The sequence below is a fragment of the Amblyomma mixtum genome, chromosome 5 (genome assembly GCF_055824585.1).
Source record: "Amblyomma mixtum isolate Tamu chromosome 5, ASM5582458v1, whole genome shotgun sequence".
Lineage (NCBI taxonomy): Eukaryota > Metazoa > Arthropoda > Arachnida > Ixodida > Ixodidae > Amblyomma > Amblyomma mixtum.
Window position 1 is genome coordinate 167,641,415 of NC_143016.1, and position 18,880 is coordinate 167,660,294.

The 18,880-nt window shown below is 48.1% G+C and overlaps 1 protein-coding gene across 4 annotated transcripts in view; it reads right to left on the minus strand.

Moving 5' to 3' along the window:
• Nucleotides 1-5,718: 5,718 nt before the first annotated feature.
• Nucleotides 5,719-18,880, minus strand: part of pdm3 (POU-domain protein pdm3) — a 62,742-nt gene continuing 49,580 nt past the window's right edge. For all 4 annotated transcript variants that reach the window (XM_089546307.1, XM_089546306.1, XM_089546305.1 and 1 more), the window contains 2 exons: nt 14,833-15,062; nt 5,719-12,104 (listed from right to left, as the gene is read on the minus strand). In XM_089546307.1, coding sequence (XP_089402433.1) covers nt 11,860-12,104; nt 14,833-15,062 — 475 coding nt within the window. In that variant the 3' untranslated portion in view covers nt 5,719-11,859. The remainder of the gene's footprint in view (nt 12,105-14,832; nt 15,063-18,880) is intronic.

The following is an 18,880-nucleotide window of genomic DNA, read 5'->3' on the forward strand; positions in this document are numbered from 1 at the left end:
CCCTATGATATCGAAAAAAAATGTAATCTACAGCTGGTACGACGTCACAGCGGCAGTAGCGCCACAGGTGCGCAGCGCGGCAAACACACACCGTAACTGCAGACGGGCTCTCTGAAGGAGCAAGGTGGTCGCCCATAATCTACAGCTGGTATGACGTCACAGCGGCACAGGCGTGCGCGGCGCGGCGTAACTCCAGCGAATCAGGACATACCCGCATGAGAATAAGTAGGAGTACTATGGCAGAACCGGGGCATGAAGACGTACAGCTCTGCTACCCTTTAAAACGAGCACAGCTCGGAACTCGAAATTGGAGAACGGGATTGTGGGGGGATTGGGTGCATATAAAGACACGGATGCAGAGGGGGATGTGGCGAGTAGGAGGGAATTTGGTTCCTGAGTTTGTGGTTCGCTTCCCCGCAGTGCACCCTCAACTGGTGCACCCTCCTTAAGCCTGTTTCACATGCAAGCGAATATGCTAGCGAATCCTGCCGCCGCGACGGAAAAACCTGTTTTGAGTCGTCGCTGCGACGAGCGGCGAGGTTTCAACAAGTTGGAAATTTTCGCTGCGACGCGCCGCTCAATCGCTCAGTCGCTTGCATGTGAACCGGCCTTTAGTTGTGTTACTTTAACTAACAGGGGAGGGCGCTCGCGTCGCAGCGACACTAGCGCCACGGATGGCATGTTTGCTGCGCGCGCGCGCGGGAGACACGGGCCTCTTCTGCTCGGCACCGGGAAAGCGCGCGGACGTGTCGCGCGCGGCTCCGCCCTTCGTCGGTGGGCGACCGCGGTGAGAATATGTTCCCGCCAGCCCGTCCTGTCCAGCCTCGGAGTTTTCCCTTGCCCTAGCGTGGGCGAACATTCGCTCGCAACCATGCTGATGAGTCAGACGTCCTCGATTCCTCAGCGTATTTTGTTGCTAGCTGGCGTTATTGAACCAATAAATGCCTTGTTTGCGTCAGCCAGTGTGTCGTCAAGGCCCGCAGTGTTCGGCGTGCGCTCGGTAGCGTACGCGATCACGGGGTGGGGTCCGCGCGGTTTTGAACTGGATCAGCCGCGGCTAAACGGGGAGAACGTATTTATTACCCCTATTTAAAACCAAAACCCACATCTGGCAGCCCAACGTGGGGAACACTCTTGGGACATTCGACGACTGTCGGTTCGGTTAGGGGAACGCTCTTTGTCCGGACTTGACAAGTGATAGGCCTAGTGTGAATTTTGATCGCTAGGACCTGCGGCATGCTTTCTTGAGTGCGAGGTGTATTGCGCTGCAGCATGTTTGAAGATTTCGACGTGCTCAACACATTTTTTGGCAAGTTTTCCACTGAGTTTCTTCAGGCACGAAAACCACTTGGTCAGCATCGAGGGCGCGAGGCCGAGCGCCCGCGGTGTTGCCGAGTCCGAAACCAGTGAGTACGGAAGCCGCGTAGGTGGTCTGAGTTTTCTGTATATATTTTCTCTGCTATGTCTGTTTCGACTATGGGAGTCGCTGCTCTTGGACCCGGGTGGCCTGAGACCACGGGTGCGGCTTCGAGCTGGCTGGTATTGCAGCTCGGCACCGTTCGATACGGTGGGCGCCGACCGTTCAGAAGCTGCTTCGATTTGCGAGCGGGGTAGGACCACCCCACCGATCTGACGTCTCCTCGCGGCTGCACGCACGTAACACGTTTCGGATTCTTTTGTTGAGGGAGTTGTCACAATGGCAGTGAGGCCTAAGGCTTTTCAGAGCTACCTGCACCATGTCGGAAGAGACAAGAACACCGCACCGTGGTGTTGAGAGTAGAGATGTAAAATTTCAGGAAAATTTGAATGGCGTGAAAAAAACCGTTCTTTTCAGGGTTTTTTTCATGAAAAATTGGAAATTTTGCAAAACATGACAAAAACAGATTTATTTGCAATAGCACAACAATCAATAATAATGCTCCGAAGTTCAGTCGAATATGCAGTTATAGATGTCATATTGTGAAACGAACTTCTGGTTCTATTGCACTGAGAAGATAAATAATGATTTGCACTTCATGAGAATATATGGAGGTATAAATATCATATTTGTGGAACGAACTTCTTGTTCTATTTCACCGAGAAAGGGAACATGAAAACTGATCTATAAGTCACTCCATATAGGACTCAGAATCCCTGTCGCTGGATGCGGCACTACGCGCAGCAGCATGGATTGAAGCTGTGTCCACAGCTAGGTTCGACTGCACATACACAAGCTTTCGAACGCGTTCCCCTGAAAGCCTGTTGCGAATCCTTGTATGGACATTCCCGAAACGTGACCAGTTTGTTCGCAGCTGGCGGATGATGGTGGTATCTGCAGCAGTCGGCAAGCCAGACGTGTTAGCGACTGGTTGGGGTAAAGGCCTTGCCACCAGGTAGATGGGGTCACGTGCTTCGGTGAAGACCCCTGTCCTGTACCAAATTCCTGCGGATGTTCTGTACTCTGCTATGTTTGAAATCAAGAAGCTAGGCTTGTATTTGGCTAAAATCGCTTACATGCACAGCAGCCTATGTTATTTATGCCGTGTGTGTAGCGCTGTAGAATTTACAGCCGTTTTGTTCTACTTCAGCCGTGAGTTCAAGTATTAGTGTGTTTTTAAGTCAAGCCTGGATCTTATATGTGACCTGGCCTTCAACCCGCGTAATCGTAGCACGAACGTTTTAAAAAGCACTACCTGGCACCGGCGATGACGACTGCCCTCCAATCGTTCAAAGATGCACGCTGTAATTGCTTTCAAAGCAAAAACAAGAACCTAAACTAAAAGCAAGCAATCGTAAAACCTTGAAATTGCATTGTGAAATTTTCAATGTTTTTTTCCATTTTCCCTCGTCTGAAAAAAACCGTTTTTTTCCAAAATTGCAGCGTTTTTTTCAGGCCTTCACATCTCTAGTTGAGAGGGGGCGCACTTTGCTGCCCATCCGTTTTGTAAACCCGCATGAACTGAGCATTCTCGTTCAACACAAGAAAGAGCTTTGTTCACGCGAACTTTGCGTTTTCACAGCCGCCCGACAGGTTTTGCTACCAAGTTAAGCATGGAGCCACGAGGCCCTTGTGGACGCCGTTTCCCCTCCCGTGACCTAAATTAAAGGCATGCGGAGCGTGTTTCGGAAATCTTGCAGATCCAGTGGAGCCACCCAGGCTTGCTGTCCTAGCTGTGCACATCGCCTCGCTGCCGCCTGCTGCGACGGAGCTGCCTATAGACCTTTCCAAAAAGGGCTCCCTGGGCGCTGCCATATTGTTCCCTGGACTGCAGTGGGCACCTCCCGCTAGCACGGTGGAAGCGGCGAAACGCCTCCTCTCTGGACTACTAGAAACTAGGGGTGTGCGAATATCAGATTTTTCGAATACGAATCGAATACGAAAACTTGGTTCCGAATATCAAATCGAATATCGAATAATCAAAGACAGACGCATTTAACCATTACGAAACATGTATTTGAGCACCTAAGAACATCACAGTTCAACTATCAGTGCTGAAATGAGCACAAAAAGTGTGTGTGGCTGCGCAAAAAGTATCCAAGTCTCGAACATTGTTCTTACAAGAGTGGAAATATCAGAGAAGATGGCTAGTACACAGCTTTGATCAAGGCTAGCTTGCCATAAGCACAAAAGCATGTTGCTGGGATGAAGATAAAAGGTTGTCGTGAAGGAAAACCGGCTGCTCCACATGGTCAGGCAGAAGTAGTTCCCTTCTAGCCGAAACGACTCCTCCAGCCACAGAAAATGCCCTCTCAATTGGCACTGAACTGGCACGTATTGCGAGGTATTTCGTGCACAGCTCTGACTATACCAGCTCGCAGGTATAGCCACAAAGAAGCTCACCAGCGCTGTCAGCTACTGCATGGCCCAACGTTAGGCATTGCTACGGGTGCCGCCATGTTATTATGTCTCTGTCGATAAAGGAAGAAACAGCGCGACGAAACACGGACACACGAAGAAATAACACACGAGCGCTGGCAGCACGTATTGCGAGGTATTTCGTGCACAGCTCTGACTATACCAGCTCGCAGGTATAGCCACTGCAGACGCACACACAGCGCTCGTGTGTGTGTCATTTCTTCGTGTGTCCGTGTTTCGTCGCGCTGTTTCTTCCTTTAAATGCCTTACCAACTAGCCTGGAACCTTGCTCTTCTGTCGATAAGACTTGCGGACCGCAATGAACGCCAGTACTCGCAATGGAATAATCGGCTAGATACGAATATTCGCGTCGTGTCGAATATTCGAAACAACACGAATACATGGATTTCGAATCGAATACGAATACTAAAAATATAATATTCGAATTATATTCGAAAATTTCGAATATTCGCACACCCCTACTAGAAACCGGCTCCGCCGCCGGAAACAATATGGCAGCGCCCAGGTTGGAAAGGTGTATATCTAGCTGTTTGGCGCATCCATCCAGGGCAGCCGTGGCGAGACCAGTCAGCAGTCACCTGCGGCTGCTGTTACCCTGGCGACTACTGCAGAATCCTGGCTGCAGTTTTCAATCGGCCTTCTCTTCGCGGACACCTTCACGCCGCCTTCGGAATACCGCGGAAGACTGCGTGGACGCTGTCGGTGTGACCTCCGCTGCAAGACCTGCCTTAAGTTCTTGAAGACCAGGAGACTCCTCCATAGCATGTACTTTCAGGCGAGGGTATATTTGAGGTTGGGGGGATGTAGGGACTTTGCCCCCTCTTCTTCCTCTTTTGGTTGGCTTCCCCACTCCAGGCTAAAATAAAGCAGTCCTCTGATCAATGGCTGGCTGATGTTTGCGATGCAAATAAAGGGGGGCCAAAAAAATTTTGGAATCGTATAAGCTGGCTGGGTAAAACAAATCAAAGAAAGCAGGAACAGATTAAAGATGCTGAGGGAAAATGTTTAGAGGGAGACGATGCTGCGAACTACATTACGTCAGTTATAGCTGCTTCATTTAGAATGGCAATAGGGTAATCTCCCCAAGTGAGGGAGCAACACAGGACAGCACAATAGAGAACAGCTTAGAACTGACTTGTCTTAACTGGAAAAGGGTGGAAGCAAATATTCCTAAATCCACATCCGCAGGGATAGACGAAATTCCAATTAAGCTGATTAATGAACTTTGCCCAAGAAGCAAAAAAATGCTGCAACAAAAGCATTGGAAACAGTCATAACAAATAAACAAATTCCACACAGCTGGAGACAGGGTAAAATTTATTTAATATACGAAGGAAAAGGAGATGAGATGAACAGAAAATCCTTCCAACCGATTACAATAACATCTGTGGTATACAGGCTGGCAATGCAGGCAGTGAAATTGAAAATGCAGTCATGGGTAGAAGGTAATAGGATACTCGGAGAACTTCAGAATGGGTTAAGAAAGGGTAGGCACTTAGATGATAGCCTGTTCGTTCTTACCCAATGCATAGAAATAGCTAAGGCTGAAAACAGACCTCTGTATTTAGCCTTTCTGGACATAAGCGGTGAACATGCGCACGCGCTGAAATCCCGAGCCGAAGAGAGCTGTCTCCCCCACACGCAGCAATCATGCCATCCGTGGCGCTCGTGTTGCTGCGACACTGGCCCCCTACCGTGTTAGTTAAGGTAACTAACCAAGCTAAGCAGGGTGCATTGTGGGGAAGCCAACCAAAAGAGGAAGAAGAGGGGCAAAGCCCCCACACATTATATAAACCACACCCACCCATGAGAGAGTGGTGAGGTGCAATAACATTAATAGGTCTGAACAGCCAAGGAGCAGGTTCGTTTCTATAAAAAATTACTTTATTGTGACAGGAACACATTTTCATAGTAACACATCATCGCATTACATAAGCAATGCTTTATGAGAACGCATGTCAATGGAGGCACCTTAAAAGCTTCACAAAGCAGCTCTTGCATGAAAAAAATTTAGTTTCGATTAATCAGCTAGTACATCAGTATCTGCAGGCTAGTTGACAGCTGTTCAGAGCAAAGTGTAATTTCATGCATATGATTTCAGAGAGAGTCAAGTTGAACAAAGACTTTGATTCCAACTAGACAAATGAAACAAGTTGCACCCCAATCGACTGTATACATATTAAAGCCCTGGCGAGTCTGCTTAAGCACACTACAAAACAATTGTGGTCCCACATTTTTTAAAATCTGTTTGCCTATTAAGTACTACCTTGCCTGCAGTTTTTTGCAAGTACTTGCAGGAATTCTTTTTACATTTCTGTCCTGTTTCCAAAAAATTCTATCCCAATGAAGCATCAAACATCCGCAAAATGTTGAATAGGCATTTGTATTTTGAATGCATCCTTAAAGACATTTTTGGCAGCCACAGATTACTATACATAAAATGTGCAGGTTTGCAAGTCCCAAGATTCTTGAACAATTAAGCAAGAAACAATAAATAAAAGTGCACCTAGATCATACCCATTCGAAACGCTGAATATTTGTTTTCGGGGCAAAACAATGTTGGTATACCATGGTGCCCAGTACACAGTTCACAGAGTTCAATATTTTTGGAAAAATTTCATTAAATTGTCTGCACCCAGAAGCATCGGGCTTCTCATTCTATATTGTGCAAAACTGAAAAAGAAATTGCTGCGTAGTCTGCACCTATAGATAGTCTGTAGGAAGGGGAGTGGGGGAGGAGGGAAGGGGTCATGTGCTATACGCTTAGCGTCATTGCATAAATAGCTCTGAAAGGAAACTCGCTCGGTACGTTCTGTGAACTGCAAGATGCAAAGGTAAAATCAGCACAATTTCAAACGCCTCTTTATTTCCACCAACTGAGCATGCAACTGCCTAATACCAATTTCAATTTACACTGCCACCGATCATGATGTTGTAGCTAATGGAAATTTTAACCTTATGTTTGCCAAATGTAGTAGGAATATGTTCAAAACTGTTCCATCTGCCCAAAATTAAACAGCCCCTATTGGAGATGTGCACAGTATTCATGAAAAGTTTAATCCGAACACTCATTTGTCGACATTCTAAGGACAATCTGCTATGGTGTGGAATATTGGGACTTTTTTGGGATGTCCCATCGGCTGTGTGTGATTGCTTGGGGTAGAGGTAACGGAAGACCATGCTAGCCAAATTCAGTAAAGCAATTGGTGTAAATCTAGATTATACCATGTTATTTGCAGAGAGAAATTCTGTAGTGTGTAGCATTGGCTTGACCGCATGACAGCAGGGATCAGTGGTCCACATCAGGGTCAGATGGTAACAGTGGCACTGTTTTTTTTACCCACGCCAAGGCCCCTATGCTGTTTAAGCTCAAATGTAAACAATCTCCTGTGAGGTAGCAAGCAGTCCGTGACAATAAATAGCAGAGAAATCTTTCAACATCGGAAAAGGAGCCCAATGCAGAGACCAAGCATGTCTAGACTTCCGTCTCAGACTGTGGAGCAAGAATATATGGGAGTGGGAACTCCCCACTGACACAAACAAAAGCACACAACCGAACTGCACCACAAAGAAGCAAGGTGCTGGCAAGGCCGTAGAATCCAAGCTTTGCAGGATAAGCTTCACGATGGAAGCTACAGGAAAATGGACAGTCAAACATATATACTGAGGAATTTTGAGTCCTTTAGAGCATTAATTCAATCCCTGTCATCACCGGCAGCAGCAGGGTTATGTTCATAGCAAGACAAGGGCCTCCCCCGATGATCTTCCATTACCCTAAGCAGCCTCTGCTGCCTCACCTATGGTACTTCCTTCACCTGTGCAGCCACTCTTTCACAGTTCTTGACACGCAAGTGGTTATCACTCGGGCACATTACATGCCCTTCCCAAATTCCTCCTCTTGATTTGAGATAATGCATGTTTACATCGTGCTTCTTCTCTAATTCATGCCACTCACCCACTCTCACTTCAAGGGACACTAAACTGAAGTAGGCTTATATTGACTGATTACGGTGTTTGAATGACAAAGAGACTGCTTGCACTGAAAACGGAGCTTCAATAGAAGACCTAAACACGAATTGCAGGCGTCACTCCCGTGTGCCCTTTTCACAAAATGCGGTGAAATAGAGTGACTCTCCAGCACTATTTTGTGCGGTTAAAGCATACTGCTATTACTTCTGAGAAAAACAGAATCTCTAACACGCTCGACATAGCCGTCAGCATTGCAAGTTCGAACTGGTGAGCTGGAAAAGAAAATGTTTTATTCTTGAACTTCAGATTTCCTAGCAACAGATGTCTTTTGCTGCTGAAAAATGTCAACAGAGCTGCAAACAAATGATCGAACGAATTTTATGAAGAAACGAACAAAACTGGATGGAGCTATCCTCAGTGTCCCTTTTGTGTTGCTCCTATCAATTCCTGTCCCACAGTTTACTGTGCTGCTCTCGGCAGAATTCTGGAATTTTTCATTCACAAGGTTCGGCCCTATAGGAAGCTACTCGTCAGATGCATGTTGTGAACTCCTGGCGTGGTAGCATCACCAAGCTGCTGTTTATAACCTGGCAATGCCTCCCAAATGCACTTCTGCCGATTCTTACTCTCCAGCTGTTTTTTTTTTCTGATGGCCTAGATCTTCAAAGATTAGTAAAGTTGGCCTAGATAAATGTACTACCTCACTGCCTCTGCTCCTCTTCCAGTACATCACTTCAGTTTTGTTCATAATATTTTTAAGCCTAATGAAATAAGGTACTTTGCATGTTCAGGTCATCCTTTGCTTGCTGCAAATTACCCCCAGTTATTTAGCAGGATAATCTTATCAGTAAATACAGTCGCCGACCGATTTTCCGGACTCAGCGGACGAAAACCACCGCTCCCCATGTTCCGCCAGCAAGCGATAATATTACTCTATATGAGTCATAGCCATGCTTTCCTCATGCTTGCACCCTATTGCATCATGATACCAGATAGTGCGACGCAGCCACGGTCATGCCGCGAATGAATGCACTCGCTGCGCAAAGCAAGAACAGCCGGTTTGCATGGGGCAATGACGTTCGCAAAGACCGAGAGGTAACCCACGGGAAGACGCGGGCGGAAGCAAGCGCCTCCGAATGCAGTCCCCCCCCTTACCGCGTTTGCTGCCCCGCACCGCGGGGTGCGTCATCCAAGCCACGGCGGAAGCTGCTGCTTTCCCGCTGTACTGTTTTCAATGCGATCACGCGACATGGTGCCGTAGAGTTTCTTACTATTACCTAGAGGGAAAGCTGGCAACCCGTCTATGGGAGTTTGCATGGAGGTCTCTCGAGACCACTTCAGCCATAGTTTCTTACTATTACCTAGAGGGAAAGCTGGCAACCCGTCTATGGGAGTGTGCATGGAGACCCCTCGAGACCACTTCAGCCATAGAGTTTCTTACTATTACCTAGAGGGAAAGCTGGCAACCCGTCTATGGAAGTTTGCATGGAGGTCTCTCGAGACCACTTCAGCCATAGTTTCTTACTATTACCTAGAGGGAAAGCTGGCAACCCGTCTATGGGAGTGTGCATGGAGACCCCTCGAGACCACTTCAGCCATAGAGTTTCTTACTATTACCTCGAGGGAAAGCTGGCAACCCGTCTATGGGAGTTTGCATGGAGGCCTCTCGAGACCACTTCAGCCATAGTTTCTTACTATTACCTAAAGGGAAAGCTGGCAACCCGTCTATGGGAGTTTGCATGGAGGCCTCTCGAGACCACTTCAGCCATAGTTTCTTACTATTACCTAGAGGGAAAGCTGGCAACCCGTCTATGGCAGTTTGGATGGAGACCCCTCGAGACCACTTCAGCCGTAGAGTTTCTTACTATTACCTAGAGGGAAAGCTGGCAACCCGTCTATGGGAGTTTGCATGGAGGCCCCTCGAGACCACTTCAGCCACCATGGACACTCGGAGCATCATGGGGCGGTGAGCTACCGACTGCAGAACTACAACTTTTGGCCAAAAAGTAATGCAAAAATAAAGCTGTTCGATAACTACGAATGTCGTAACATTAAATATCCTGTCTGTAAAATGCAACAAACGAGCAGAAAAGCATGTAAATGCAAAGTTTGCGCAAAATAAGAGATGGCTAGCTTTCCTATTGGCGAAGTAATGAACACTACAAAAACTAATATTTCGTAATTAACAAGCGCATTTTTAAAAGTAAAGATGTTTTAAAAAAAATGTTGTTGCTTAGATACATTAAGAGGTTTTTTAATGCCATTTCGAAAAAGTTAAACCTTTGATTGGAGTCGTGTGTCGTTCCGTTTTCACTACTATGGGTTTTGCACACTGCGTTCGCGCGAAAGTCGTCTGTGCACACATGAACAGCGTTTTTGGAATGAAACATCTTAGTAGTGCCACTCCGTGTTCTCGAAAAAATACGACTGTCCCGCAACAAGTAGCTCACCGTCCCATGATGCTTTGAGCGTCCATAGTGGCTGAAGGGCAGCGCCTCCAGCTTTCCCTCTAGGTAACAGTAAGAAACTCTATGCATGGCGCGCCCTTTGCAGGCCATCTCGATGGCAATGCATCTCATTATCTCGAATGGCAACGATGGAGAACAAATAGCCAAGCCTATCCAAGCCAGCCCGATTGCGCCCGCCGAGCCAATTCCGTTTAAATCCAAGATGGTGCCTTTCACAGCGGCGGCAAACAGGTTGGTAGTAACAAACTTTCGGTTGAAAAACGATCACCGCAATATTGTTAGTGTCTATTTTAGTCCGAAAATTCGAACTTTTAGACTGCAAAGTCCAAAATACTGGTCGTGAAAATGTACACGTTCCTATGAGGTACGCGACGGTTCCTTAGCGAAGTCCGAAATATCGCGCTAGTCCGAATTATTGGAGTCCGAAATATCGGTCAGCTAATAGATTTCTGTATACTTATGGTCTTGCAGCGAATGAAAATGGAGAGGCTGTGTAGGTTACATAGTGCACTGTTAAGGAAAAACTGCGTTCTTCAAGACATGTGACAAGAGAGAATGCTTCGCTGTTGTCCAGCAGACATTCATTACCACTTAGCTATCATACATTGTAGTACCATATGAGAGAGCAGTGTTCCCATTTCCATATATTCTCACTCCAATCCTCGGGCCTTCAAGCCTGCATTCCAGGCAGCTAGCTGTACATTTGTATCTATTAAATTGGCGGCTTCAGAGCCTGTTCTTCTTGTAGTTAGTTTATGAAGAAGTCCTGGACTACCCTGAGTGCAACACGAAGAAGTACTTCATCCCTGGCCTGCAGAATTGAAACCACATCTGAGCCATAATGAAGATATACAACAAATATACAAACCTAAATGAAAAGATGGACTTGAAACAGCTGACAGCTGTATCCTGTGACCCTTTAGGGTGCTACTTATAGCTGGCAGACATAAAAAAATTCTTTGTCCTCCGACAATGAGTCAAGCTGGCCGGCAAGCTCTAAAGCAAAGAGTAAAAGTGTGACGATGACATGCATGTACATACGCAAGTGACAGGCTTCACACCACTGCCCTTAACAGGTGTAAAAATGAGTATCAGAGGCACTCTAGAGATGAGGTACTGGCGCTGCCGAGCTTCCCGGCAGTCCGCCAGCAAGATGCATAAGTCGTCCGTGCAAGCACGACAATAAAGGTTGATCCATTCCTTCCTTTTAGGAAGAGGCGGCTGCCTTTTTGTTCGAGTCGCACAGTCTAGTCGACTTGGCTCTGGTTGTCTTGACACCTTTTGGGCTAACGCATCATCAGATTTTGCAGATGCACAGCTGCACCGGTTCTGTGACAAAAATGGTAAAGAGATGCTGTCCTTCCTAGCAGGTACTTGACTCTGGCTGTCACTACAACAGCACTTGTAGTACATGAGCCTGGCACTTTTGCAGATGTCGGGGTGCGGGTGGCACACTGGTGTTCACAGACTTGTCTGTTCACCCTCGGTATGTGAAAGTCCACACAGGCGGCAGCACTGCAGTGGAGCACAGCTGGCATCTGGACAGGGTACGCACACACACGAGGCTCATAACGTGTTGCCCTCTGCACAATCCATGGGGCTGGCCGATGCCTCCGGCGCATTGCTGCTGGGCGGCACACTGCCCAGGGAGTCCGAAGTGCCTTCTGACAGCGGCAGGGGACCATCTACTCCGCCGCCCACCTTCAACCTCTTGACAGTGTTTTTATAGGCCTGACGCTTGTTGCAGAACCAGACACGCACCACTTCACGGTCGTAGCTGAGCTGCTCGGCCAGCTCTGTCATCTCGGCCCCTGCACCAAGATGGTTGGCAACAGAGAAAGTGATGTTTGCTTTGCTGCCTAAGGATGCTGGGCAAGATAATATTTTGCTATGCAAAAGGGTTTTGCAAAACAAAAGTAAGCAAGCAGTGCTAGTGGTTTCAACGACCAGCATTTTCTGAGAAAGAAAGCATGTTATAATGCTCCCATTCCACTTTCCTATTTTTCAGTTCTCACTCTTGCACCTTTGCACCTCCTAATTATGTTGTGAGGAGTGTGCACCCGCTGCAGTTGCTCAGTGGTTAGGACACTCGACTACTAAGCCGGAGTACCCGGGTTCAAACCTGAATGCGGTGGCCGCATATCGATGGGGGCGAAACGCAAAATGCACCCATGTGCTGTGCAAGGACAGCGCATGTTGAGTATCCCCTGGTAATCGAAATTATTCCTCTACTAAGGCACCTATCTCTTCGTTCACTCCCACCTTTCTCCCTTTATTACGGTGCTAAAGAGAAGTGAGACATTTAATGTGCCATTGCTTTTTCTCAAAAACCACTACTGTAATGTTAGGAGTGCGCAACCACAAAGGTAGCCATCACACCGGGCAAGTGGCGTCACAGGATAGCACAAAGAAACCGACATGAGAAAAACCACCTGCCGCACTGGTGAAAGTGCAAAAACGTGAAGCATGTGAAACCAATGATGGTTAACAAGAAAGAGATCCGGATTATTTTTGTTCACGCATAACTTTCAGTTGGACTGAATCTACTTGCACCCACAGGGCAAGACGGACAGGGTGTGCGCGTGTTCAATGTGAAGAGTTTTTAGCTTCCATTCTCAACACGTTCTGGCAAATATCATCGGGAAAATGTGGCGAACATGAAGCCAAACATGATGCCAATCCTGAGGCTGAACTTTCTGAAACTTCCTACCCAAATGGGATCTGTTATCGGCTGCGATTCCTGCTCCACACTGCTCACAAACTGCAGCACCAGGAAGACCAGAGGGTGTTCGAGCCATCAAGGTTGCGTCTGTGCATGCCCAGCTTTGGCTGAAACAGATGCGGCTCATCTTTAAAAGAACAATGCTTAGCAGAGCATGTGTCGACGGGAGACTGAAAGCGCATTTGTACTAGCAAGGTTGTGTACTATCAAGGCTGCGCATCCAGTTCGGGCTGAAACAGTTGCAGCTAATTTTTAACCCTTTCAGATCCAAATTAAGACTGTTTGCAATAAGAAATTGACACACAGAGATTTGAGCGTTTTTAGGATGAAGGTATTTCACAAAAGATAACATCAATGGGCTCAGCCTTTTCTCTCCTTTTTTTTTCACGATTCCAAATGGAAACTTTGGGACCTGGTGGATGTGAAATGTGTAGATCGATGAGTTCAGTGAAAACAAATAGTTTGCATAAAACACATTGGAACAATGCCAGTCTTTACAGATGTAGAGGTGTGCATCGCACTTCTCAGGTTAATGTCGCGATTATAACACAATACACAGCTTGCACCTCAGCTTTTTATCATGGTATGTGGGCCAGTGTGCAGTCTTCTCCAAGTGCTGGTTCTGCTGTGCGGCAGAGTGCAAGAAGCAGGGCAACCACGTTTAAAAAATTTTCCCAATCTGAATGCCCTGGCACTGGTAGTATCCAGCGTCCCGCATGAAGTAAAAATTTAAACATGAAATTCTGAAAGATTGAGTCACTGCAGTTTGTTTTGGAGCGGAGTAAAAGCTCACTAACTCGAACTCGAAGGGGACTGGAAAATTGTTCAAATTAACGCGGAGTTTGAACTATCGAATGGGCACTAGAATTAGCAGCCATAGAGCCACGCTGCACGGGCAGAACTGAAAGCAGTCACATCTAGACTTGTTATCCCGAGCTAGGCACTACTATATGCTTTTGGCGGGCCATGAAAGTAGGCGAAAGTATCACAAAAATTGTACCACGGCGCTGGTTTCAAAACACCAAAAGACTGAAGCTTACAAATTTTTGAAATATAAAAGCTGTGCATGAACTACCCAGTCGAATCTGTCAATGTTCTGGCCTGATTCCACGACAACTAAGCTTCCACTTAAATGAAATTTTTCACTGTCCTTGTCCTGTGTGGGTGGGCAGCACCAACTCACTTTAAAGTTATCCATCAATGCAATCAGTAGGCCCTCCTGACCCAATGATTTTGCTCGGACCAGTTTCTTCTACACTAAGAACAACGCAAATGTGGGCAATAGCAGCAAGCATTATTAAAGGAGCTCCTGCTCCAACTACATTCTTTATGAAGTGTCAATAAAGGGCTTTATATTGCATCCTGAGTCCCATTTTTTTTAATGGCTTTGAATAACACATTTTCTGGCAAAATGCCCTCCCCCCCACCCCCTTCCCACCCCATTTTTTTTATCACTTATGTTGTACTGTGCGTCGCCAAGCAACACGTTCTGTTCCAGCATCTGAATGACTTGTGATGTTGCAAAAAGAAAGTACCATACAGCACAAATCATGGGTTACCTGCCGCGGTAGCTGAGTGGTTATGGGCGCTCGGCTACTGAGCAGGAGTTCCCGGGTTCGAAACCAACCATGACAGCTGCGTTTCAATGGAAGTGAAAAGCAGAGGCAGCCTTGTGCTGCGTTTTTCCCTTCTTTCACTCCCTCCTTCATTCCTCCCCCGGCGGAGTGCCCTTCCAGTGTCCACCGAGATATGTGAGACAGTTACTGCGCCATTTCCTTTCCTCAAAGCCAACTTTCTCAGATCCAAGCAGTGCTCACCCGTAGGGTGGGTGCTCTTCTCGAAGAAGCGGTTGAGCACCTCCAGGGCGGCTGGTGTGAAGGAGGTGCGCTGCTTGCGCTTCTTGGCTGGCTCGGCCCCACTGCCCACCAGGTCTGCCAGGGCATGGCTGCCGCCGGACTGCAGCCGTTCCTCCGCCTCCCGCATCCACCGCTCCAGCACGGGCTTGATCTTCTGCGCACTCTTGGGCGTAATGTCCAGCTTCTCAAACCTGCACAGCAGTTTGCCACATATACATACACACAAATGCACAGTGTGCAGTCTCCAGGCTACTATTTTTTATAATTTTTTTTATGTTACTAGGTATGTGACATCATAAGACATTGGAATAGTAAGAAAAGAAAAACAAGAAAAGAAAATTGGGGTTAAGGTGGGAATCGCACCCAGGCCACCGGCGTGCGCGATGATGTGACAGGATGATGCAAAAGCAACAGGCATCCCAGGTGCAGACGAAATCACTGGCTGACCTCAATCAGGTGGCAGTATTCCCGAACACATTCGCCAAAATTTTTCATTGTACAGCATTCTGGGTGGTGTGACAGCATTTCTCTTTGCATATACCTTACTTGTTTGAGTCAACTTGGAGGCTAGCCCTTTGTGGTCCTTAGTTGGACACCACCAGACAACACTACTCAGCCATAGGGTTCAACTGTCAGGCACGGCCTGACAAGCTTCCCCATGGTTGAATTGTGCGCCTGTTGGCTTGTTACACAGGACGCACTACTCTTAGTTGGGCCCCGCCCGACACCACTTCTCGGCCATAGGGTTCAACTGTCAGGCACGGCCTGACAAGCTTCCCCATGGTTGAATTGTGCGCCTCTTGGCTTGTTACACAGGACGCACTACTCTTAGTTGGGCCCCGCCCGACAACACTTCTCGGCCATAGGGTTCAACTGTCAGGCACGGCCTGACAAGCTTCCCCATGGTTGAATTGTGCGCCTCTTGGCTTGTTACACAGGACGCACTACTCTTAGTTGGGCCCCGCCCGACAACACTTCTCGGCCATAGGGTTCAACTGTCAGGCACGGCCTGACAAGCTTCCCCATGGTTGAATTGTGCGCCTCTTGGCTTGTTACACAGGACGCACTACTCTTAGTTGGGCCCCGCCCGACAACACTTCTCGGCCATAGGGTTCAACTGTCAGGCACGGCCTGACAAGCTTCCCCATGGTTGAATTGTGCGCCTCTTGGCTTGTTACACAGGACGCACTACTCTTAGTTGGGCCCCGCCCGACAACACTTCTCGGCCATAGGGTTCAACTGTCAGGCACGGCCTGACAAGCTTCCCCATGGTTGAATTGTGCGCCTCTTGGCTTGTTACACAGGACGCACTACTCTTAGTTGGGCCCCGCCCGACAACACTTCTCGGCCATAGGGTTCAACTGTCAGGCACGGCCTGACAAGCTTCCCCATGGTTGAATTGTGCGCCTGTTGGCTTGTTACACAGGACGCACTACTCTTAGTTGGGCCCCGCCCGACAACACTTCTCGGCCATAGGGTTCAACTGTCAGGCACGGCCTGACAAGCTTCCCCATGGTTGAATTGTGCGCCTGTTGGCTTGTTACACAGGACGCACTACTCTTAGTTGGGCCCCGCCCGACAACACTTCTCGGCCATAGGGTTCAACTGTCAGGCACGGCCTGACAAGCTTCCCCATGGTTGAATTGTGCGCCTGTTGGCTTGTTACACAGGACGCACTACTCTTAGTTGGGCCCCGCCCGACAACACTTCTCGGCCATAGGGTTCAACTGTCAGGCACGGCCTGACAAGCTTCCCCATGGTTGAATTGTGCGCCTGTTGGCTTGTTACACAGGACGCACTACTCTTAGTTGGGCCCCGCCCGACAACACTTCTCGGCCATAGGGTTCAACTGTCAGGCACGGCCTGACAAGCTTCCCCATGGTTGAATTGTGCGCCTCTTGGCTTGTTACACAGGACGCACTACTCTTAGTTGGGCCCCGCCCGACAACACTTCTCGGCCATAGGGTTCAACTGTCAGGCACGGCCTGACAAGCTTCCCCATGGTTGAATTGTGCGCCTCTTGGCTTGTTACACAGGACGCACTACTCTTAGTTGGGCCCCGCCCAACAACACTTCTCGGCCATAGGGTTCAACTGTCAGGCACGGCCTGACAAGCTTCCCCATGGTTGAATTGTGCGCCTCTTGGCTTGTTACACAGGACGCACTACTCTTAGTTGGGCCCCGCCCGACAACACTTCTCGGCCATAGGGTTCAACTGTCAGGCACGGCCTGACAAGCTTCCCCATGGTTGAATTGTGCGCCTCTTGGCTTGTTACACAGGACGCACTACTCTTAGTTGGGCCCCGCCCGACAACACTTCTCGGCCATAGGGTTCAACTGTCAGGCACGGCCTGACAAGCTTCCCCATGGTTGAATTGTGCGCCTCTTGGCTTGTTACACAGGACGCACTACTCTTAGTTGGGCCCCGCCCGACAACACTTCTCGGCCATAGGGTTCAACTGTCAGGCACGGCCTGACAAGCTTCCCCATGGTTGAATTGTGCGCCTCTTGGCTTGTTACACAGGACGCACTACTCTTAGACATACACTACACTAGTTTTTTTCATACGTTTGTGTTGTGTATGTATAGGGGGTGCTACCAATCATTCATCTCATCTGTATATAAGCAACAGTCATTGGAATAAAGGGGCGTTCATGATACCCCGTCAATGTAGCCTCGTCTGGTCTCTTGGAGCTTTGCGCCACCACAGTTTGTAAATTGTTAAACTAGTGGGCAGCCCATAACCGCTTTGAAGCTTTGGCAGAAGCAAGCATCTGAGCGTTCTGTTGTTCTGTTTACAGGCTGGTGGCAGCTCAGCATGGCTGCGTTCTCGCCGTGTGCATTGTACGGCAAAAACTGACAAGCTTAAACTATGTGCCCCCACCAGATGACGAAGAAAAATCAAGTGGGAGCAGCGATGAAGATGATGACTGCGCTACTGCCAGTGGCTCTGGTGACAAGATACCACGTCTGACGAGTCTGGCAGTCTGACGAGCCTGACCACAGTCTGACCACGACTGACCACGAGTCTGACCACAGTCTGACGAGCCTTCACACCCATTCCGTTCACTGCCTCGAACCCGTAACCTAAGTAAGCACGTTCGACCTAACTTGCGAGTTGGACTGTTTTTTACTGACAAACTGACTGAGGACATTGTGCACGAGACAAACCACTATGCGCGTGAGGAAATCTATACTGCCGGAGTTCTTCCAGAGCACTCAATTTAGAAGGATTGGGAAGATTTGTTCGTAAAGAAATAGACGATATGCGAAATTGCTTGGCGGTCTAGCAACACCGCGCCCACAGCTTCCGGTTTCCATCTTGGTTCGGTTGAGCTCGTCGAGCTGGTGCATCATTTTCTATGCATGCTTTCTTGATACCGGTATAGATGCCATGAATCTTGCGTGTGGAATTTCAAAAGGCGAGCTTCAGATGCCGCGTTGCTTGTGCTTGTGACAGCGTTGCTTGTGACAGCTCATCTTTTATGAAATGTAGGTGCTTTCAGTAAGCGCCAGCTTACTCCTGCCTCATGCTCAGCTTCGCTTGAAGTGTGGTGCTGATGATAGCAAGAATCGGCACTCAAAAGTGCATTGGAGAGCCGAACCCTGTGCCGTTGTTTTTTTAATGCGTGCATTAAAGCACTGGTTCAAGCATCACACATTATCATGACTATTTTATTTTCAGATGAATGCAAATTCATCTGGCAGGGTAGCGAGCGATTATTTTGCGCTGAGTGCACAGATGTGTTTACAAACTTCTGTGACAGTGCAAATTTTCGTTTGCTCCGATGCCAAGAGCGCCGTGCATTGCAGTATAATCACACAAGACCCTCAACCAGCTGCCTAACGCCATTCCTTTACTGCAATGTGCAATGCGCATCCACGGTTCTCAATTTCACCGTTTCAGAGCCCGGCGCCGGTTGATTTTCGCCACAATTCATTGAAACCACGTCTTGCTTAAGACGCAGTTGACGCCAGTATTGCGATGTTATCAATCGATATTAAAAAG